The sequence below is a fragment of the Ictalurus furcatus genome, chromosome 18, assembly GCF_023375685.1.
Source record: "Ictalurus furcatus strain D&B chromosome 18, Billie_1.0, whole genome shotgun sequence".
Classification (NCBI taxonomy): domain Eukaryota; kingdom Metazoa; phylum Chordata; class Actinopteri; order Siluriformes; family Ictaluridae; genus Ictalurus; species Ictalurus furcatus.
In genome coordinates, this window is record NC_071272.1 from 20402877 (window position 1) to 20428086 (window position 25210).

Genomic DNA, 25210 nt, shown 5'->3' on the forward strand with positions numbered 1-25210 from the left:
GAGGTCATGACTGATGTCCTTTCTTCTTGGCATGATGTAGAGACACTCCAGAGACACCTGACTGCTCCAGAACACCAAACTACCAAAAGGTCTGCTTTTATAGTGGCAGTCACACTTCTTAATGGTTAAGTAGTCTTGTGCATTTCAAATCGCAGCGTCACCAAAACTTCCATGGTTGGGTCCTTGAGCAAGACCCTTAAACTTCAACTCAGTCGTATCCTGCATAGAGCAAATGCATTGGATAATGCTTTTTTTTTTATATATATAGTAGGTACAATATCACAGTACTTTACTGTAAGTGTTACAGTACTTTACAGACAGCCCAGGTTTTTACAATATTAACAGTGTAGAAATCTAGAATCCAAAATCTTGAATACAGAATATTTTCTATGTTTAAGAAGGACCTGCCCCCAAGTGGCAGAGGCTGCACTTGCACACCAAAATGCTAAGTCAAATTAATATACTTTTATTTTATTTGTCAATAGGTAGTTCAGTAATTCATGCAGACAAAGTGCAAGAATAGAAATAAGTCCACCAATAATAAAATACATACATACAGCAACTAACTTAAACGTTTTTCGTGCCGCTTAATAGGATTTTATTAGGAAGTCAATATGTGGAATATAATTAGGATCAGTATTCATGGCAATCAGGTTTAAGTACAACCAACATATGAACAAATTGTTCAATATTCATATAAAATGAAAGTTTATTACCAAGTTTATACATATATTATATATATATGATATGGTCTTTTACTAAAGAGCAGCAGAGCCAAGTAGGCAGGGAGACACATAGAGATTCTATCACAACTGGTACCTGATCCAAACAGAGCAAACAAAACCAGATTTATAAACATGGAATGGAACAGAATTATTGGCACCCATTTAAAAATGGGTTAAAATAAATAAATAAATAATAATAATAAAAAAAACAAAGGATTATTAAGAACTATATTTGAGTTTAATTAGCTTAATAATAATAAAAGCCCCATATCAGAATATATCATTTTACCAACACCATGTGTGCAGCAATATGTTTTCTAGGCATTCCTAGAAATTCTCACAAACAAAAAGTCTGTTATCACAGTGAGGACCTGAACGCAACACATAAACAAGACGATACTTTTCATTGCTAAACTTTCAAGACTCTTGAAACAAATCAGCACCGACTGTTAAATATAATATTAGATATTGTTCTTCACCCTATAACAGTGTTCTGATGTCCATAGTGCACCTAATTTCATGAAAATATTTACTTCTTCCTTTCTGCTACTTATATCCCGTAGCAGATACTGTAGTGAAGTTTGTTCACATTGCACAATTCTGTACTTTCTTTAAAAGAAGTAGAACTTATTATAGACCAGCGTTTCTTTACCCTGGACCTTTTCATTACTAAAAAAAAAAAAAAAAAAAAAAAAAAACCAGTAATGTTTTTTTTTAGTTTTGTTTTGTTTTTTTACTGGTAACCCTTATTATTTGGACATGAGCAATATTGAATTATTGGATTATTTTGATCTAAAGGGATCGCCTTGGTAGAGTTCTGTGTAAAGGCTAGATGTTTCGTTTGTTGTTTCAGATGCTTCACATTGCCGTGTGCTTCACAATGCTTGCTCATAATCTATTCTGTGTTTTGAATGATATTTTCAGTGGACAATAAAGTAACACTAGAAATATTGGACTTGTTACTCTAGAAATATTGTTACCCTATGCTTGCACTTGTTGGTAGAACCATGCTGTTTGAACCAGAGGGTAGTAAGACTATAAGATCTTTTTTATATAAAAAAAAAAAAGTATTGAAAATGCATAAGCAATGCCTCCTAGCAGGAGAACCAACTCTGTGGTCACAGATCCCAAATAAAACAGAAAGATTGGCTGGTTTAGGTCACTAGCTGTGTTAAATGATCACTCTATTCATCGTTTGGATGAATCTTGGGAATTTTGAGTTCTTTCGGAGCTCCTTCATCTTCTATTCCATGCTTCAGTGCTCCTGTAACAACAACTCTCGATGTAAATTGAGATGTCATTTATGTAACATCCGTGATCAACGACTCTCCTCTTGTAAAGCTGATCTCCTACAGGAAAAACAAAAAACAACTCCTGTGGTGAAGCACGAGGAGTAATTCCATCCATCCATCCATCAGATCCATCCATCCATGTTCTGTACCGCTTATCCCACACAGGGTCGCAGTGAGCCTGGAGCCTATCCCAGGGAGCTCGGGGAACAAGGTGGGGGACACAGTGGATGGGGTGCCAACCCATCGCAGGACACAATCACACACACACACACACACACACACCCATTATGTGGAGTAAATAAGTGACAGAAAAATGATGTAAACATCTTAAACAGATGCATGCAGAAGTATCATAGTTCTGAGGGCTGGTCGTTTAATTTACTTATGACAAGAGGTCTTGGTCATTTTCCCGAGGCTCCTTATAAAGCAAACCAGTCTGTGGATCATACTGCAGGATTGGGTGTTTTATGTATAATTGCTGCCTCTGTTTAATTGACAGGATGTAGTGCCAAGGGACTTCTCTCTGTCCTAGTGATGGATTGTGCATCTGTACTCTCAGTAATGCTAATATGGGCCATGACATCATCTATTTACAGTTATAAAATATATTCAAACAGTTCCTCAATTTTCTGGAGAAGTCATCCCTTTCAATGCAAATGCGCTTAAGTTGCATTAGCTGTGAATAAGGAGTGGGATTTTTTGCAGATGGGTAGTGAGAGTCTGTCGGATTAAATGGATTAAAACAAGTATTAATGTTGTCAGCTTATATACTGTAAAACAATTAGGATTACATACTGGTCCGACATGTACTGTAAAAAAGTCCAGTTCCAGGAAAACTCCCCGAAATACTCAAATAAATAAACATGAAGGCACATATTTACATAATGCAGTATGCCTAAATGTTATAGTAGTTAGGCTGTATTCAATGAAATTAAATAAATCTGTAATCTTGAATCAACACACATCTGATTTGTGTGTGTGTGTGTGTGTGTGTGTGTGTCTGGGGTCTTTGTTATGCTTTACAAAAAAAAAAGACCGAGCAGCAATAAAGGTGTTGCAGCTGAACAACAATCCTGTCTGCTGTCTGTCTTTGCAAAGAACAGAAGCTCAGTATGTAATACGCAAATGACAGAGATGGAGCCAGTGATAGGCTTACATGTGAGCTGCAGTTCATCAGCTGTGAGGGGAAGTAGCAAGCAGTGCCGATTTGTGAGACGACAAACAGCCTCACACACACACACACACACACACACACACAGTGGAGCTGGTGAAATCAGACATCAGACACAGCAGGAGCCCACGACCATCATGGTAAGTGAAGCTTTCTTCATGTTCTCTGATTTGTTTAGGAGCAGGTTCTCAGTGCTGGACTTTACGGCATCTGATTGAAGCTCAGTGTAGTAGTGTTCTTCTGGTCCTACTTTCTGTCATGACCTAAATTATAGGTGAATTTCCATGATGCCACTTTGCCTAATGGAAGTGTAGTCAAGTTACTATGAACATGAGAAATATGCATATAGTATGTTTTAACATTTATTGATGTTTTAACTAAGTGTTCCCGATGTGGCAAGTCGAAATCGGTTCGGAAGTTCTGGGGAGGTTTTTTTCTTTTTCTTTTTTTTTTTTTTTTTTTGCAATATCAAACATTATTGTGTAAGCCAGTAAAGGTTTTTTTTTTTTCTGCTTGCTTCATCAACAAGTGTTCCTCTTTACTCTTAACTCTTTCCTTTTTTTTTTTGTCTACGCATCTCATAGTTCTCCAGCTCTGTTCTCACAGCCAGTGTATGAACTCCTCTACACTAGTGCACTAGTTAGTTATTACTTCCACCGGGTCGATTGTAATCGTATACGTGTATTTGGATTTCATGCTGATCTTCCCAGAATGTTTCAGCAAATTCCACTTGGGTAAAATGTTAACATGGAAACATGGAAACAGTCTCAGGAGAATGGAATGCCCCCTTCTTTATTTCCTTAAAATGAAATTTTTTATGAGTTCGTGTGTAGAAAGGTGTAGAAAGGGACTGAGTTTAACTTGGTAGTACGTTACCAAAGTCTGTTCATGTTTTTTTGCGTATAGAAATTCTCTATAAGTAGTTTATTTGACTGGAAATAAGTGTGTTAAGTGGGTTTTCACTTGGGTGGGCATGACGGCTTAGTCGTTGGTTGGTGGTTCGATTCCTGCGTCGGAGCTTGCATGCTCTCCGCATACTTCGGAGGTTTCCTCTGGGTTCCTCCCCCAGTCCAAAGACAGCCATTGTAGGCTGAATGGGATTTCCAAATTGTCCGTAGTGTGTAAATCATAACATAATTGTTTATATGATTAAGGTTTTCTGTGAGCAGTTGTTTATGGAAGGAGTCTCCAGTATCAGCAGTTTGTAACAGTCAGCGGTAATGATGTAAGTTTTCCACCACAGCCAAGTCTTTAGGACAAAAAAGTCCCAAAAAGACACAGTATCAGGGCAAGCTGCATAAGAGGGTTTATGTGAATGAATATTTATAACTGCTATAACATATCAAGTATCATTGCTGTGGTATAGGAGGAACAAACACTTCTGGATATGCGGTTATCGGAAAAAATATCAACTTCAGCATGGTAACAGTAACTCTGCTTCCTCATATTTCCCCATTATTGATTATTATCCTACAACCCCAGTTTTGAAAAAGTTGGGACAGTATGGAAAATGCTAATAAAAACAAAGAAGAGCGATTTGTAAATATACTAATCATCGCATATAATCGTCTAATCATAGTATATAAGGAGCCTCCAAAAAAGGCCTGGTCTTTCAAGAGCAAGGATGGGTCGAGGCTCGCCGATCGGCCAACAGATGCGTCAGTGAATAATCCAACACTTTGAGAAGAACATTCCCCAAAGACAAATCGGTAGGATTTTGGGCATTTCACCTTCTACAGTGCACAATATAATTAAATGATTCAAGGAATCCGGTCAAATCTCGGTGCGTAAAGGGCAAGGCTGTAAACCACTTACACTGAATGCGTGTGATCTCCGATCCCTCAGATGTCACTGTCTTAAAAACCGTCATGAGTCTGTAATGGAGATCCTGACATGGGCTCGGGAATACTTTGGTAAACCTTTGTCACTCGACACCATTCACCGCTGCATCCACAGATGCAAGTTAAGTCTTTACTATACAAAGCAGAAGCTGTAGATCAACACTGTCTGGAAGCTCCGCCCACTCCTCTGGGCTCGGTCTCATCTGAGATGGACAGTAGCACAGTGGAATCGTGTTTTGTGGTCCGATGAGTCGACATTTCAAAAATTTGGGCAAAACAGCCGTCGTGTTCTCCGGGACAAAGAGGAAAAGGACCATCCAAGCTGTTATCAGCGTCGGGTCCAAAAGCCAGCGTCCGTCATGGTATGGGGGCGTGTCAGTGCCCATGGTATGGGTAACATGCACATCTGTAAGGGCACCATTAATACACATTTTGGAGCAACATATGCTGCCATCCAGAGCAGGACAACGCCAAACCATTCTGCCAGGATTACAAGCAGAGAGTGCGGGTGCTAGCACGGCCTGCCTGCAGTCCTGACCTGTCTCCCATTGAGAACGTGTGGCGCATTATGAAGCACAAAATAAGGCAATGAAGGCCTTGTACAATTGCACAGCTGAAGAAATGCATAATGGAAGAATGGGGGAAAATTCCGCTTGGCTAAACATAACCAGCTGGTAGCTTCACTCAACGCCCAAACGCTTAATAAGTGTTATTAAAAGAAAAGGTGACGTTACACAGTGGTTAACAATCGACTGTCACAACGTTTTTGGAGTGTGTTGCACTCCAAAAATCAGATTTGAAATGAGTATATATTTTCAAAAATAAATGAAATTCACAATGTAAAAAAAAAAAGAAAATGTGTTTTCAATATAGTATCAGAATTTCAGATGACTTTTTGTTGTTCTTTTTTTTTTTTTGTTGCATTTTCTATACTGTCCCAACTTTTTCGGAATTGGAGTTGTACAGCACAACATAATTAATAACTTTTTTTTTATTTAGGATTATATGTTGTATACTGTGTATTGTATAGACACATAAAACAAACGCTGATTGAAAAAGAGATATTACACAAGCACAAGGAACAGACAGAAATAGACTTACACAGGGGGGGGGTTTCTCTCTCTATAAGGGCTTTATAAAAAAAAGACTGCTGGTTTTGTCCTGTTGCTTTGCATCTTATAAGGCCCTTATAAAGAAAGATAAAAAAAAATAACGCCATAAGTCTATTTCTGTCTATCTCTTGTGCCTGTTAAACATATAACACAAGTCACTATAGCATCTGAAATGTGAGAATTCGCTCTGTTTATGCATGTGGCTAACCACTGATACCAGCATGGCGGGCAGAATGAGGATAACAACCCATGCCGGACAAGGTCAGGTATTTACATAGAAAAGGTTCTATCTAAGAGGGAGCGTGTTCATTTTACTATGTTGTGACACAAACGTGTTTCGTCCAGGCAACAGGAAGTACACAACCCACTCTCGTTACAGCAACAGTGATAGTGTAATTGATGTTGACTAACGTATGTCAAACACAAAACTTCTGCTTTCTCCTCAGCTCATTTCTCTGAGCATTAACAGTCCAGCTTGTAGTCAGCAGTGTAAATTTATCTGCACTTCCTGGTGTTAGGTCTGTTCCCAGTCCTGCAGCACTCATTACTCAGGGTGTGTCAGTGCACCTGTCCAGCCGCCAGTCCAGACCTGATAACTGGCTCTCAGTGCCAAGAAAAGAACAAAGTGGGGCTTTATGATCTGCTGCCAGGACATGGAGGGGTGCATTACCAGCAACGCCAATGAGCTTTTCGCATATTCCAGAATGTCATTTGCATGGTAACGTTAAAATAGAAGGACCTGACAAACTGGTTTTAGCGATGAAAATGTTTAGAGAACGGTAGCAGGTGCCATTCAGACCTGGCCACTTTGTCATGCTCTACTTTTGTCCAAATGTGTCTCTTTCTCAGTCCTGGCATTTATTGCCAACTTAATGAATTGGTCAGTAGATGACTATTGGCGACTATTTAGACCCCTATTATTACTTGCATTAATGACTGCGCTGCACTCCAGTTCACATCACAACTGTTGGATAAGAGAGCAGGTTCACTCGATTCACCACCAGTGTGTAAAGCCTGACTGAGCTGCACTCGCAAGCCATGTTCCCAACAACCATTCACTCAGTGCGTTTACATGGACGACAATAATCCGATATTAACCCGATTAAGATGATACTCTGATTAAGAAACCAGCATGTAAACACAAATCGAATTAAGACGTGTGGAGTATTCCTGTTTTAGTCGCATTATCGACGTGCGTTACAGACATGTACACACCTTAATCACACTATTAACATCGTGTGAGAGTTTTCACCGCATTTTGCGACAGGACACGATCACACACGACAGCGCTCAACCGTTTGACGGCAAACAAGAGAGCACGCCTGCGTCCCAAACCGCATACTTACCTACTGTATAGTAGGTGAAATACACGTATCTCTGCTACTATATAGACGGTAAGTACGCGGTTTGGGACGCAGCACACGGGTTCAAGCGGTCGTCTATTTGCACGTATAGCGTGACAAATAATTAACCGCACTTGAAGCTTTCGTAAAATTAAAAATAAAAACACCCAAAACTGTATACGGTACCATAACGAAGACCAACTGTATGTCGATACGTGAAATTCTGCAGGGAACGTCAGACGGCGTGGCGTAGGGACGTAATGACGTTAATCGATCTATGTTCTATAACATGTAAAACGGGAACATGAAAGGAGTATTCTAAAAGCGACTCATGTAAACACCTTAATCAGAATATTGTCTTACTCAGAACAAGGTCAATAATTAGATTATGCTGTCCATGTAAACGTAGTCACTGATCAATCATCTGTTTCCCAATGACCGATTACTGATCACCATTGTTCCCCAATATTTTCCCAGTTTTTCCATTCTTAGCCTTCTATGTAATTAATAATAAATATAGTGACCAACATTGGTCAAATTAATTGTGGAGATACTGACTTATCATCCATAACAAATGCAGCCCTCTTCAGACTCTCCCTCTCTCTTAAAGCGCCAGTGGTTCAGTCTGGCTTCTTCATATAGCCTACTTTTTCTTTGTTTGTTTGTTGAAATGTGTCTAATACAGAGGAAATTGTACAGTGCTTTTTAAACCACAGTTACCTTCACTAGAGAAATAAAGATACATTTTTTTCCTTTAGTGCTTTTTTTATTATTATTTTTTATACTTGGTTTAAAATCCTAACAGAATTTAAACCATTAAAAAAACTGACCATAAGAATAGTTCCATTATATGATAACCTTAGGGCTCTGCAAGGAAATGTCTTTCTTCCTGCTGCAAATGCACCGAAAGTAACAAGACACAAGATGAAGAACTATGTGATACCCCTCTCAGAGCAAGGTCATCTGCGAAAACCAGAGGAGGTTTCAGTACTACACAATTGTCATTGGCTGAGTACTGCACAACTTCCTGCTATTGTAGTTTAATGTGCTTAATTTACTTAGTTCCTGTGTGATCACAGTCAGACTTGTAGTCAGGTGGAGCCAACACAGAGTAATTCATACAGGAGCCCATCATACATCAGAAGAGAAGGTAAAAAAAAAATTAATTACTTTTCATTACATGGATGCTTATCCAGTTGTGTTCATGAGGGTAATATTTGCTTTCATTGTTTCATTAACATTTAGACTGCAGTGAGATCTGACAGAGCAGTTTGCCGTTGGTTGTTCAAGAAACATTAGCTACAGCAAAGTAAAACTACGAGCGTGGTGTAGCATAATATGTATATAGAACAAAGGCATATAGCACAAATAATAAAAAAAAAATAATAATAATAATAAATACATTTCTAAGGGCAGAAATGAGTAGAGGAATGAGTCGAGGAAATCTCTATTTCATCTCTAAATCAGATGGTAAATATAATCTATACGCCAAGATATTTGATGATTGATGTTTACTCTCTAGTTTTGCACTGGAGATATGACACTAATGGTAGTCTGTTACCCGGAATATTTATATATTAGAATATATCCTCCAGGTTTTTTTTATTTATTTATTGAACTACTGCATTCATTTAGTGTGTAAATGCGTTAATGTATTAGTATTAAACAATTAAAGAAGTAAATATGTGATAAATACACTTGTGAATGTCATATTTCTATTTCTAATCCTCTTCCTCTTGACTTGTGGTCTCCATTTCAGGACAACAAATCAGATGTGAGAGCCATTCGGGCTCGGTTCCAGACTGCAGGTGTCTCTATGGAAGGAAGTGGTGCAGCACGTCCAAAAACCACTGTCCACCCAACCCTATCAGGTCCCATGGTGCCGTCTAAAAAACCTGCGCTGGAGGTCAGCCTCTCAGGCAGTGCTGCTGCTGCTGCTGCTGCTAACTCCACCAACCCTAGACCAAGCTACGTGAAGAACATAGTCTCCAACAACAGTGCGCCAGAGCCGTGGGAGTCTTCAAAGTCTAAAGCCCTCGTCAGCAGGTTTGAAAATGCAAACGCAAATGAGGATAGCAAACCCCCTTTTGCTAAACCCTTGAAACCGAAACCACCGGATTGGAACCAGAACAGTGAACAGAAGCCAAAGATACCATTACAGAAGCCGCTGATAACAGAGGCCAAGAACGTGTTCCCCAAACCACCTGTGACAACCAAACCTTTCAAGAGCCCCAAACCTGAGAACAATGAAAGCACTGTGAACACCATCCCTACCACTCCAAAAATGCCTGCAGCTCCCAAACCAAAGAGTAGCATCAACCTACTTTGGCAGCAGGCAGGAGACGAGAAAGAGGAGGATCAAACGGCAAAACCATTCTCGCGCGCAAATTTAAAGAATTCCAGCTTCCATACTGCCCACAATCGCTTCAACAAACCAGAAGAACCAGCAAAGGACGAGTCCAAATCGCAAAGCTCAAAAGAATCTCAAGTGCCAGGCCCCAGTGTCCCACAAAAAAAACCTAGCTACAAGACCAAACCCTCTGGACTTGATGCACAGACGGTGAAAGATCCTTTAGCCCCCAAAAAAAACCCATTAACTAACCTTCTTGCTCTCGGCAGTGCGCCAAGCAAACCTAACAGACCACCCAAGGTCAACCTTGAGAAGTTCAAGAAGGCTGCAGAACCACCAAGTGAGGGTGAGTGTAGAATTGAGCTTTTCCTGTCAATTGTCAGTCTGAAGTGTTAAACTAATCGCTACCTAAAGGACCGTCTTGATTAGGTAACGTTTGACCGTACACAAGCAAATAAGACATAGTAGTAAGGTATATCCACAATCAAATATTTCCGACTTTAACCAGTCTGAGCTACGTGTACTGGTGCATCTTTATTCACTGATACTGCAACTGAGACGAAACAGCATCAGGCCAGTGGACAGAATAGTTTCTGGTGTCAACTTCCTTTTTGCCCTTCAAGACAGGAGTGTACATCACATGGTATAGCGCGACATCCTCTAACGTTCACAGCTTCTTGGTAGGCGTTAACCTAGAAGGTTTGTGGTCAAAGATCTATCTGTTAATCTATTTACAGGCTCCTATCTCCATCAGCTCGACTCTAATTTATCATGTACACTCTCAAAAGTTGGCCTTCAGTCAAGATATCTTCAACCATGATGAATTATTACTCGCTATTTTAGATGACATAAATTGCTATGCTTGTTTTATTACATTGCATAAAACAGTTCTGTGCACACGACATAAACATGTAACTTCCTTTTTTTTTTTTTTGCCATTTTATCGTCAGCTGAAGTACAAAAACTGGGAAGCACAAAATGGGAACAAAGTTGAGAAAGCTTTCATTTTTAGACCTTGCTGTATAAGTTCAGTGTGTATACAGTCCAGCTTCAGTGTAAATTGCACTGTAAGAGTGCTCAGCTGGTTTGTGGTTGCCAGTGATAGCAGATTTCAGCCATACTGTCGGGAAAAACAGTCCACACTCTAGTTCTACTGGGCTGATACGAGACAACTGACGCTTTATCATACTCATAGTATGTTATTAATGGCTAACCTTGCATCAGCTAAATACTAGCATTACATTAGCATGGCATTACTGCAACTAGCAAGCTGATTTTTTGAAGTTGAAGGAAGAAAGAAAAATGATTAGATTTAGGTCTCAGAATTAAACTCTTCCTAATTCAGATGACAAACTTACTAGCCTCTACCAATAGATTTACGTTTATCAAAGCCACGTGCCTTCGGAAATACTCACGTTTATATCATATGTCCTTGCATAAACACTCATTTATACACTATAAGACTCATTACATGTATCACCGTTCCAGTGTTGTTCCATGCTTGTGTTTGCTTTATGAGTAAGATAGTTTCTGCACGAAACATGTGATTTTGCGTGTTGTTTTGAAACAACACAAGCGACAACGTTGTTGGCGGAGGCACGGGTTTGTCAGATGTGACTCGGAGAGACGGATGCATTTACAGTTGTATAACCTGAATAATAGGCAAAGGGAAAAGGAAAAAGCATTGGGTTTTTCCTGGTGCACCTCCCATGCAGGTCAAATTTGTGCAATCTCTTTCTGATTGTAGAAGCATGTACTTTAACACCAACAGTTGCAAGACTTGCTAGCGGATGCTGTGATGAAATTTTGGGGTTCTTGGAGACTCGTTCTTGCATCAGACGGTCTGCTGTTGGGCTGAATTCGCTGGGACGGACAGTCCTGGACAAAATGGCAGTCGTTTGAAACCTGCGCCACATGTAGATTATTTTCCTTACAGTGGAACGATGTGTTTCAAATAAATTGGAGATCTTTTTAAATCCCTCGCCAGACTCATACGCATTCACAACCTTTTTTTTTCTGAAGGCCATACAGAACTCTTTAGATCTTGGCATGATCACATCACACACCTCAATAGCAAAGGGAACACCAGACACTAGATATGAAAGGAGTATAAATAAGACCGGTTCCACCTGCACTCCCTAAGCAGGTTCTAATCACTGGCACACAATCTTGAACACCTGGTTCTAATTTTATGGATTTGAAGATGTGATAAATGTACGGGTGTTCTTACTTTTTCCATGTGACTGATCTGTTGGGTTTTTTTTTTTTTGTTCATTTAAATTGTGAAAATTACTACAAAATGTCGATTTTACGTGTCATTTGATAGACTTTATTAATAGGCACTGTTTCAAAGACTATCAAATGTTTGCTTGTCCAAATATGTCAAAAAAAACAACAATTTCCATGCGATGTACTTATCTGTTTACATGCCCATCAGAAATAGGCCTATAATATATAAGCTATAGATAAAGTCTGGTGGCCTAATGTCTCATGAGAACTACGCATGATGTGTGGTTAATCTGCATCAGTGTCAGCTGCTCTGAAGTAAGTACTTGGAAAGTAAGACATGCGTTGTAGGCTGATTGGCATTTCTAAATCCATAGTGTGTGTAAATCCAATGAGTGAGTGAATGTGTGTGCGCAATTGTGCTGCGATGGGTTGGCACCCCGTCCAGAGTGTCCCCCGCCTTGTGCCCCGAGCTCCCTGGGATAGGCTCCAGGCTCCATGCGACCCTGTGTAGGATGAGCGGTACAGAAAATGGATAGTTGGATGGAAATAGTAGGCTATATTCTACCACCGCATTATCATGACATGATTTTCACAACTGCAGACAAATAAATAAATAAAAACCTTCCAAAACTACTGAGCTTCCAACTTGAGACGCATGTTTGGACGTCAATTTTATTTTGTAATTTGGCCGTCTGAAACGTCTCAGACGCCATTTTATGTGTTTTTGAGCATCAGGATTATATCTGGACGCAGATATGTCCATAAAAATAAAAGTCGAAACGCACTTAGATGGAAAAGGTAAAAATCCAATCTCTCTAACCACTTTAAGAGGTCTGAGATGCCTATTATGCAGGTTATACAACTGTAAATGCATCCGTCTCTCCAAACCACATTCGACAAACTAGAAGCTCCGCCAACAGGCAAATGCACATGCTACAAGAATGTTGACGCCTGTAAAATGTTAGCGAGTTTCAAAACGACACACAAAATCACACGTTTTATGCAGTAACTATCTTACTCATAAAACAAACGCAAGCATGGAACAACACTGGAAGGGTGATACATGTAACGAGCTCGTTATGTGCTGATTAGTTAATGAGCAGATTAACATGTAATACGGAAATCGGGATTTCAGTCTGTCTAAATGCACGTTTTCCAAATACAGTCCTGATACAAGCTGTGAACATCAGTGTTTACAGTGTATCTCATAAGCTCAGACATATGTGAGATACATTTTCAATAGAGAGTGGTCAAATAGAAATATGGCGGTTCTAAGCTAGCTTTTTTTTGTTTTTAGGACCTGAAATAAAGAAGGGAGGTCCTCTTCCTCCTCCTCCACCAGCGTCACACCCCAGCACCCAGGCAGCTCCAATTTTGCCTCCGCGACCTCCAGGACCCAAGTCAGTACCATCCCAATGTCTAATGCTGAATTTAGTGTGATTTAGCTCATACACATATAGACTATACATATAATAAACGGCGTTCACGGTGGCTTAATGATTAACACGTTTGCCTCACATCTTCAGGGCTGGGGGTTCGACTCCCACCTAGACCCTGTGTGTGCGGAGCTTGCATGTTGTCCCCATGCTTCAGGGCTTTCCTCCGTGTACTCCGGTTTCCTCCCTCAGTCCAAAGACATGCACTGTAGGCTGATTGGCATGTCTAAATTGTCCGTACTGTCTGAATATGCGAATGTATATCATATCCATTGTTGTGAACATGTGGAGGTTTACCATCGACTCCACTGTCTTCACTATACAGTAAACGATTGCCCGTGTTTTATGTACACGTATGTGGCGCATCCACCATGCAAGTGAGCTCCTTATGAGTGCATTAATATGCGTGTGAGCTGCACTACTGTCAGAACTGTGTTATAGAACGTTCAATCAACACCTTCTAACCAATCAGAATCCAGAATTGAACAACACTGTGATATAAAGCCTAATAGCATCATTGTGATGATTATTATACATGGTTTGTTTTTTTTTAACACAGAATGGAGACAGAAGAGGAATACGATGATGTCGGTGACTTGCATGACTCATCGTTTGGTGAGCTAACAGGGTGTCTTACATTTTTTTTAAACCGAAGGCTTTAATAATGCTTTAATCGATGCCACACCCACCAGAATGTATAATATAATACACGACAGGATCACTCATAGTAGTGCGGCTAGATTGTAGCAATAGCCACCTGCTGTTAAGCTAGAACACATAGCGACATGCTAATTCAAGGTCATCTTCATTTAATGAAATGAAAGTGTTTGCATGTTACCACGAATATTTTTACACACACCGGACATATGACTATTTTTTTTTCTTCTTCTTCTTCTTCTTCTTTGCATTGTTTTTCTTTCATTTACACATAAAGATACGACTCTGTTACATGAACTCGTTTTTCTATTTGCAAATTAGGCCTCAGATTACAGTACACGTGAAGTCGCGTTACAAACCTACAAAGTATTTATAACTTGTTTATTTTCGTAGACACCCTCATAGAGTTCGGCATCACCAAGTGCGACTATTTTACTTCCAGCAGCCGTGAATGAATGAAGACTTTGACTGTTTCCTTAAGTTCATGAGCATTTAAATGTCACATTTTGTCTTTACAGGAAACTCAGGGCGAGGAGATGAGGTAAGAACAGTCACTGCTGTATAACTGAATTACTGTTTGTCTGTGACGGTTGGTCCTCAAATACTTTCATCTGCACAGGGAAGTGGAAGCGACGGGGAGACGTATGAGGAACTTGATGGATGGTAGGCTTGTTTTTTTTTTTCCCTGACCACATATAGTTCTGTTTCTACCACTGAAATGCAGATGCTGATTAGCTTAGCATGTTGGTTTCGCTGCCCTTATAGCACAGATGTGTCTTGTATAAAAAGCATGCTGCGCTTTTTAACCACAGTACACTCCAAATCTCCACTCCACTCCATATATGTGTCTGCGTTGGTGGTAAATTTCAGGTCCACACCAGAGGTGAAGGAACAAGAAAAGAAACGGGAAAAGGAAGAGAAAAAGCGAGCAGAGCAAGAAAAGAAAGACCAGAAGGAACGTGAAAAAAAAGAACAAGAGGCCAGAAAGAAATTCAAAGTGAGGCCGTGTCGGTCATCGTAATATTATTCAAAATATATATAAATGTCCATCATATGAAATGCTATGTTATGTTATGTTATGTTTGGTTCATAACATTGCAGCTGTCTGGACCTCTGCAAGTCATCCATAAAGTAAAAGCGAGAGTGGACTGTAAAGGTGGCAGGAATGACCTCAGCTTTAAACAGGGCGAATCTATTGACATCCTCCGGATTACAGACAACCCTGAGGGCCGATGGCTGGCCAGGACTCAAGACGGGTCGTGTGAGTGTCAAAAAAATCACATTTCTTTACTGAAATCAGAGACCTGGGTATAGGCTGATACCTGATGCTAATTCGATAAGCGCTACGCTAATCGAGCATGTTCACATTGTGACATCACCACATCAGAATTCTGTCCAGATTAACAATTTAACATCAGGTATACCACAGCGCTGCTGAATTCTTGATTCTAATTAGTCAAAGTGTGTTGATTGCTTGGTGTAAGCCAAAGCACAGGTTTATATCAATGTGCTCTATAGTAACAGTTCATTTACAAGGACGTTGTTTCGTGTGATGGACGTTCCACATGATTTAATCCTAATTAACAGATGCCTTTGAGACAGAAGAGTGTATGCTCATTTCCTGTTGCGGTTTTTCTCTTACAAGCGAGAAAGCGACAGTTTTTCTCTCTTTTGTCTTTTTAACATGAGACAGAACGGGAGAATCCAGCTGCTATAAAGTGACGTGATAACAGGAACCCATTTTGCTTAAATCATGTTCCACAACATTAAATGTAACTATATACAACAGGGTACAGATACGGTGATACTAGGATACAATATGTCATGTCGTGTGATGTAATTCATGTTTAAAAATGGTATTTTGTGTAAAATGGTATAATCCAGATTTCGGTTCGCTGCTAAAGATGCCGAAACGCTGTTTTCAGGTGGCTACGTAAAGACCGAATCGGTCCAGATCGACTTTGATACTCTGAAAAATCAGTCCAGACCTCTGCCTGAGAATGACGGAGATGTGTATGATGATGTGGGGTCTCAGGAGGACAACAGTAGGTACCGTATCCGCTCTTTGTCTCAATCCGTATTAACAGAACTGAGCCACAGGTAAAACATGCAAACGATCTTTAATTTAATCAATGTCGCCTAGTTAATTCATATAATAAATATTCCATTTCAGGAGCAACAGCGGGCCAGGAGGTGAGTCTGAAATGCCTTGTTCAGTATCATCCAAACTGTGGTGTTTACTCAAATATCGTCACTCAGACAAGACGTTTCCTGTGTCCGACTTCACCTACGGAACTAACGGGACGAATTACGGACGTCCGTCTCACCTAAAACCACGTCCAGTTCCGGTTAAATGTGGTTTCGGACACAGTGGCACATATTCCTATTCCTAATTATCTTTATCTATCCAGCACTTTTTCATTTGGGTTCAGTACGTAAAGTGTTTAGAAGGTCAAAACAAATGTATTCAAAAGTCACTAATGAATGAGCTCGAAATTTATTAGGCTCGAAAAACATATAAAAATCCAGTAAAATTCCCAGGGAACTAAGAATAGTGCTATTTAAACAGGTTGTTATTGTGGGTTTAAGAACAGGGTAACATGGCTGACACTGCCCGCGGTTTTTTCACAGTCGTTCTGCCTCCACCTCCAGAAGGACCCGATGATATATACGATGATCTGGATGATTCCAGCCTTAATGTCAGGTGAGTGAATTGAGAGGATGTGGAAGCGTGTTTAGAGCTGTCAAATACCTTTAAAAAAAAAATGCAATTCGAATTTCAGTTTAGTATTCAAATGTATCTGAAGGTTAATTAGATATAAAATGTGTGTGATTTGCATACTGACATCAGACAAGCAAACATTCACATTCGTATAGGGTGAACGCTGGCATGTTTATATAACGAAGTACTGTTTCCACATAGGGCTTTTCAGGTTTTATTTAAAAGAATTGATTTATTACTTCATTTGTGAGGAATAACATACGTCAGGCCACACGGTCATACGAAAGTAATCCGTAAAACATGGCATCTAAAACTCGAAATTAGAATGTGGATTTTTAAATGTGTACATATTATATACAACCCCAATTCCGAAAAAGTTGGGACAGTAGGGAAAATGCCAAAAAAAAACAAACAAACAAAAAGAGTCATTTGAGAATTCAGTTCACCCTGTACTATATTGAAAACACATTATTAACACATTATTTGATGTTTTACTTTGTGAATGTAATTTATTTTTGAAAATACACTCATTTCAAATCTGATGACTGCAACACACTCCAAAAAAGTTGGGACAGTCGACTGTTGAGCACTGTGTGACGTCACCTTTTCTTTTAATAACGCTTATCAAGTGTTTGGGTGCTGAGTGAAGACATCAGTTGGTTAAGTTTAGCGTGCAGAATTTCCCCCCATTCATCCATTATGCATTTCTTCAGCTGCACAACTGTACAAGGCCTTCGTTGCCTTATTTTGCGATTCATAATGCGTCACCATGGGCACTGACACACCCCCATACCATGACAGACGCTGGCTTTTGGACCTGACGCTGATAACAGCTTGGATGTCCTTTTCCTCTTTGGCCCGGAGAACACGACGGCTGTTTTGTCCGAAAACTATTCGAAATGTCGATTCGTTGGACCACAAAACACGATTCCACTGTGCTACTGTCCATCTCAGATGAGACCGAGCCCAGAGAAGTGGGAGGAGCTTCCGGACAGTGTTGATGTACAGCTTCTGCTTTGCATAGTAAAGCCTTAACTTGCATCTGTGGATGCAGTGGCGAATAGTGTCGAGTGACAAAGGTTTACCAAAGTATTCCCGAGCCCATGTCAGGATCTCCATTACAGACTCATGACGGTTTTTAAGACAGTGACGTCTGAGGGATCGGAGATCACGCGCATTCAGAAGTGGTTTACAGCCTTGCCCTTTACATATCGAGATTTGACCGGATTCCTTGAATCTTTTAATTATATTGTGCACTGTAGAAGGTCAAATGCCCAAAATCCACCAATTTATCTTTGGGGAATGTTGTTCTCAAAGTGTTGGATTATTCGTTGACGCGTCTATTGGCAGATCGCCTCACCTGTTTCACATAACCTTCTTATTCCAACTTGTCACATCGCTTATTAGTCCTAAATTTCCCCTGTACCAACTTTTCTGGACCGTGTTGCATGCATCAATTCCAAAATAAACCTTTATCTTCCAAAAATGATGTAGTTGATTAGGTACAACATCAAATACCTTGTCTTTATTCGTTTTTTATTTAAATACAAGTACATTTACACATCACGCATCTTTTGTTTTTATTAGCATTTTCCGTGAAATTAGTTTTGACAGCTGTTCATCTTTAAGAACAATTACTAGGCTGTGTGAGAGTGTGTGTGTGTGTGAGTGTGTATATTGTACATCATAATACATGATCCATGTCATGTCCCTGCATCAGCAGCCCGGAGCCCAGGTCTCTACCCAAAGCACGCAGCTTCATTCGGATGCTAACCCCCAGTGACTGGAGAAAAAGCCCTGTCCACATTAACGTGTAATTTCTCCATTAGTAAGATGAAGCCAGACAATGTTCTTTTTTTAATCATAACCCCCTCGATTATTTTTTTTTTACTACTAAATGAATTACTGTGATGATTCTCAAGGGGCTCGTAGCAACTTCATGCACAAAATCACAAAACTCACTCTCTAATCTGCACACAAATCCCTCCTCCAATGACTCTTTAACGCTTTCATTTCCCTCCATTCCTCACTTTATTACTGACCATCAGTTATTGTATCACACTTCTTGTCGCTATTTCTGTTTCCCTTTCTGATCAGAACATTTGCTGTTGATTCAAAAACATACTTCTGCAGATAAAAATGAAAAAGTTCTGAGTGCACTACCAACAATTACATTCTGTTCGGTATAAACCATGATTTTAACCAAGAAGATTTCTCATATTACTGAGAAAAACAGTATAATTATTGGCTGAAAGCTGTAGAAAGATAATGTATACTGTATACTGAGGAATAAAATACTTAATGAGTGAATGGGAGTTATTATTTTCCTATAACAGGACGTCCTGAAGTGTTCCGTTCCTCTCATACCACACACGCTGCACTTTTTATCAATTTACAGTTACATTTAATGTCGTGGAATGTCATTGAATCAAGTTAGTTGCTGTTATACGTTATAGCAGGTGTAAACCATCAGTCCCTCACCAGCCTCTCATTGTTCCCTCTTGAAGTTAAATAAAAACGCTGAAAAAATGAAACGTTTCATGTTACTGAGAGAATGCCGAAGGATAAACAACGCTAAACAACTTGAACTTATTTATAGTTACAGCTTTACCTCTGACTTTTACAACGCACTGACACTGGAGACTCCTTCCATAAACGTTAAACAAACATCTCCTTACAGAAACCTCACCATGTCCATATAAATGGTTTTCCTTGTTAAATAACAATATGTTTTGTAATCTGTTTATGCGTTACGTTCACCATACAAGTCCCCGTGAATGAGCTGTTACTACAGAAACGCTAGTGTATTAGAACAACTCTTTCTGACCAATCAGATGAGAGAATTCAACAGTGCTGTGGTTGTAAGAAGAACTCTACAACAGCGGGGTTGACTTCTCAAATCTGATTGGTCAGAAAGTATGCATTATGCATTTTTTGTTCTTTAACTGCATGGCTCGGACTGTAACATAGCTGTAACATGAACGACAGATTAATATTATTGCTCTTCTTTTAATACCTTATTGTTTCCATAGTAACAGCTTATACAGCTTATATAAGATAATCTTAGACCAATAATAAACAGATTTTTATATATTAAAAAAAATTTAAACGTGTTGTTTAACAAAGAAAAATATATCAGTGGTGATGCAATGAGGTTTTTTTTGTTAGGAGATGTATACAGTATGTAACACTTATGGAGATAATCTCAGCTCTCAGCACTCATGGTGCTTTGTAACGTTTCCTTGGACATTTTCAGGACAGAAGAGTTGTTTTTTTTTTGTTTTTTAAAAAAAAAAAAAAAAGGACGTGAAGGAGAGGCTGAAGAGGGAACGCAAGTGATAACAGGACCTAACTGGTCTCTCAGATGTTCCACGACATTAAATCCAACTGTAAACTGTTTAAAAAAGTGGGATATGTCATTCATTAATACTTTTAACATTGTAATAGTTGGCAAATCGCTGTGGTATAAACGGCACAGCGCTGTTTATAAAAAAATAATACACTTCGGGGTGGTATGCTGTGTGTGTGTGTGTGTGTGTGTGTGTTTTAAAAAATAAAAATTCATATAAAATCTCAACGTGCACTCAGACTTTTGAACCTGCCTGTATATTGCCCTCGGTGTGGCCGTAAAATGAACGTTTGTGTATTTTCAGGGTTCCTCCTCCTCCACAGTTCAGTCCAGAGAGTAATCCAGGTAAAGATCACGCACCGGACCTACAGGGTTCAACCACACATCCAGACCACTGACCATCCGCCTGTGTAACGCTACATTCATAATACACGTTCGGGTTAAAACTTAACGCGAAGTATTTCATATTAAAGCTGCGCAAGATTTGCTGAGCCTCATTAGATACAAAGGCACAAAGCCACTGACGATTCTCCCGAGAAACATCACATTTGCATATTTAAAACGTGATAGGCTGTGATTTTATGACGCAACAAGACTTCCATATTGGTTTCATGTTGGGACTACTGAATATTATAGTGACATCGAACTGATATGGAGGTTTATTACTTACATAAAGAAGTAACGTGCGAACTTACCGGTACTTCCACACTGATTTCACTAATTAATGACCTGGTAATTATGGTAATCATCTAGATGCTCCATCGTGCTCCCTGAAAGGAAGGATGGAGGACACTTCATGGCCTTTCTCGTGGTCACGTGGTCATTTGTCTTACTCTGCTTGTCCTCACACACAACACAATATACCTCTATATAGATCAATATCATAATTAAGAGATCTTTGGCAAAAAAAAAAAAAAGCTGTTTAAAGGGTATGAATGAATTTAGATGTCTTTGTCAAATGTTAATGGCACGACTAGATTGGAAATGGAGAGAACTCTTTTGGGATGTAGAAAAGCAGAAACAGAAATATTTTTAAGACGTATTCAAGGATGAGATATTTGGACCGATTGTTTTTTTTTAAAAGACAAATTAAGTCATGAAGTTGACACATGACACATTGCCTGGTAGGGAACGCTGAAAATGAAGCTTAATTGTGTGTTTTATCTTGAGGAGCTGAGGAAATTTATGATGACGTGGACACACCACAGCCTCCCAGCAGGTACACTGTCACACCAACACACACACACACACACACCTCTACAAATTCCTACAGGAAATGCTTAATACCAGCTTTATACCAGCTAATATGATATTGATGATTATTTTTCAGCCTGCCTCCTTCCAAATCGAAGCCGGCGAAACCCGAAGCTAAGACGGATGATCCGAAGAAGCAAAAGAAATTTGAAAAAGAGGAGAAGGAGTTCAGAAAGAAGTTTAAGGTACTGTGTACATTGTGTTTGAAAACACCGAACTATCAGACTATACTGATCAGATTAGTAATCACGCTGCACTCTGCTGTTTGTTGTTTGGGACTCGGCACGTACGTATCGTTACGCTCTGCCTACCTGCAACGCAGTCCTTTTAAAACCTCGGATCGATTGACTCAAACGATTCCATGGACCTACAGTATGGTTCAAGCGTTCTGACATGTCTTCAGATCCCCACACTCAATTATAGCTCCTACCAGCACTTCTACACAGACACAAGACAAGTTAGTTCCTGTTAGTCATTTCCTCACCAGCCCCTCTTTTATCGCCTTCTTGAAGTTGAATAGACAGAGAAACCACAAAGTATACAGAGAAACCTGCCACAGAGAGACAGTAAAGCATACACTCCTCTGTCCTGAAGACGTATCTGCATTCCTGCTACAAAGTTGTGTGAATAAACATATATTATTATTAGGCATGTTTGTTTTTTTTTTAAATTGACTGCTGTACAAGTCCCCATGCAAGTAAATGAGCTGTTACTATAGAAACGACAACATATTAGAACGAGTGCATTAATATAAACCTTTGATTTGCAGCTGCACTCCTGTCAGAGCTGCGGGTAGAGAAAATGAATCAACCACTACTGATGGGGGGGGGGGGGTTGCGTGGGGGGGGGGGCAACTCATTGCAGGGCACAACCACACACACATTCTTTTACAATTTGGAGATATTGGATCATTGGACTGGGGGAGGAAACCTCTCTACCTGGAGGGAGGAAACCCCCGATGCACATGCAAGCTCTGTACACCGGAGGTGGAGACAGGATTCACTTCAAACCCCCAACCTCAGAAGTGCGAGGCAAGGGTGTTAACCGCTAATCCTCCGTCACCCCCCTATGAGTCAGTTTGACTTATTTGAATGTGATTTGAATGTCACTTTAATTTCATAAGTATGTTTAAGAACAAGTTCTAACTTTTTGTTGTAAGGAGCTGTTGTAATTTTTGCAGTTCGACGGCGAGATAAAGGTTCTGTATCAAGCGACTGTAATCGGTAATAAGAAAGGCAGTGGCAAGGATCTGGCAGTGCAGGCCGGTGACATCCTGGACGTCATCAGCAACTTGGACAACGACAAACTCATCTGCAGGAACAAGGAGGGAAAATGTGAGTGAGTTGATCTCCACCTCTCGATCCCCACATCCGAACAAATGAATGGATGAAATAAACTAACTGTACACCGTTCTGTTTTCAGTCGGATATGTCTTAAACAGTAACGTCCAGTCTGAGTGAGTTCTGCTTCGAACCATTTTTTTATCTTTAAAAAAAAAATGTGTTGCTGTCAATGCACGGAATACAAAAACTAAAAATGAAATGTTTCTGCTGTTCCAACAGAGATAATGACATCTATGATGACGTCGGGGATGGTAGGTGTCCTGAATTTTTTGTTCTCTCTCACTGTTTGACATAAAAAGCTATATTATCATGTCCTCAACATAATAATCCACACCACAATAGGTTGCTTTCAGACTTAGTGTTCTTTTTTTTTTTTAAAGAAAATTCGCTGACCTGAGTGCTTTTTATGCTGATATGAAGCGAAGGCTCATGTGATGTGCACACAGTAACCATAATGACTAAACATTAGTATAGGCGAACTAACTACACTAGCTTATTGGATGTCATTTCTTATTATGGTCAAAAGTATGTAGACAACTGACCATCACATCCATATGTGGGGCTTCCCCAAAATGCCGAAAGCACAGAATTATCTAGAATGCCTTTGCATGCTGTAGCGTTACAATTTCCCTTCACTGGAACTAAGAGGCCCAAGCAAGCACAAAGCGAGGTCCATGAAGACATGTTTTGCCGAAAAGCCCAGAGTCTTTCTGATAGTGGAGTCATGAATTGATGCAAGAGAGGCCTGTAGGTCCTTTGATGTTGTCCTCGGCACTTTTGTGACTTCCTGGATGAGTCGGTGCTGTGCTTTTGGAGGAATTTTGGAAGGTCGGCCACTTCTGGGAAGGTTCACTACTTATCGAGTTTTTCCATTTGGAGATAACGACTCTCACTGTGGTTCTTTGGAGTCCCAGAGCCTTTGAAACAGCTTTGTAACCCTCCCCAGACTGATGTATTTCAATCACCTTCTTCCTCATCATTTCTGGAATTTCTTTCAATTGTGGTATAGTGTGTTACTGGGTAAGATCTTTTAACCGACTTCATTCTGTTGAGAAAGTTCTATTTAAGTGTTGATTTGATTGAACAGGGTTTGCAGTAATCAGGACTGGTTGTGTCTAGTCCAGCTGAACCCCATTATGAATGCAGTTTCATTGATTTGGGGTATTAGGAACTATGGGGCAAATACATTTTCACACAGGATGAGAGAGAGAGAGAGATTTGCAGTGGTGGCTTAGCGGTTAAGGCTCTGGGTTACTGATCAGAAGGTCGGGGGTTCAAGAAGCCCCAGCACTGCCAAGCTGCCACTGTTGGGTCCTTGAGCAAGGCCCTTAACCCTCTCTGCTCCAGGGGGCGCCGTATCATGGCTGACCCTGCGCTCTGACCCCAGCTTCCTAACATGCTGCGGTATGCGAAGAAAACAATTTCACCGTGCATATGTATATGTGACCAATAAAGACTCATTATCATTATCATTTATAGTTGTAGTTTAAACTGAGTTAAATTCTGATCTTCAGATCTTAACTGTTGAAGCTGCTGATGTCATTTTTGTTTAAGATGACATTGCAAATTTGAAACTTCCAATAAATACCAATATTACATGCAAAAATGATTTGGTTTTAAATTTAAATTGCAGCATCTTCTTAGGAAATTTCTTTCAGTGCAGAAACAATACTTGACCTTTTGTGTTTGAAATCTTTGATGTGTGTGTGGGTGTGTGTGTGTTCACATTTTGACCGATCAGGCCACACGGAGTGAAGTGAGATACATGATCTTCAAACGACTCACTCGTTATCTCACTTTACCTTACCAGATTGCATCTACGACAACGACAACTGATCGTGAGCGTGCCAGCGTCTTCATGCAGCCGTGGACCTCAGGCCTGTTTTAATGCCCCGTCTGACATTTTATATTGGGATTATTTACTCTACATGTGGTGGGATGCAACGTGTGTGTGTGTGTGTGTGTGGATCGAGTCAATCCGGTCATGTGACTCAAACCCAGCAGGAGTTCACTTTCAGCAGTTGGACAAATGTACACAGTGTCCCTTTTCAGAAATGTAGCTGCTCAGCTGAGACATGTCTGATGTCCTCTCAGAGGGACTACATTTGGGGAAATGGGACAGTGTGTACAATTCATTTGCCTTATTTTCTCCTTTAGGACTTTTTTTTTTTTTTTTTTTTTTTTAAACACCTTTGTTTTTGTTGATGTTAAAGTATTTACAGATTTTTTTTCTTTGGTCGCTTATATGCAGATCGCCTATATGGAGTTGTATAACATTTCTAACACCTTATTTATGTACGAGGCAGTATTTTGTTTTGTTCCCCCATGTTATATTGTCACATTGTTATGTAGTCTACAGTTTAATAAAGAAGATTCCATTACAGGT

General features: G+C 39.8%; 1 protein-coding gene across 9 annotated transcripts; it reads left to right on the plus strand.

Annotated features, from left to right (window-relative positions):
- The first annotated feature begins 3086 nt into the window (after positions 1-3086).
- Positions 3087-25210, plus strand: fybb (FYN binding protein b). 9 transcript variants are annotated; one of them, XM_053648139.1, is made up of 19 exons: positions 3107-3328; positions 9244-10180; positions 13361-13463; positions 14059-14114; positions 14675-14697; positions 14776-14819; positions 15027-15153; positions 15258-15417; positions 16082-16205; positions 16330-16349; positions 16788-16860; positions 18599-18691; positions 20532-20572; positions 21398-21446; positions 21558-21666; positions 22662-22815; positions 22904-22937; positions 23044-23075; positions 24635-25210. In XM_053648139.1, exons 1-19 carry the CDS (start codon positions 3143-3145, stop codon positions 24658-24660), a joined length of 2391 nt encoding a protein of 796 aa, XP_053504114.1. In that variant the 5' UTR covers positions 3107-3142; the 3' UTR covers positions 24661-25210. The 9 variants fall into 9 exon arrangements, with proteins under 9 accessions (XP_053504120.1, XP_053504121.1, XP_053504123.1 ...); XM_053648141.1 differs by having other exon boundaries at positions 3108-3328; positions 18602-18691; XM_053648140.1 differs by having other exon boundaries at positions 3109-3328; positions 21401-21446.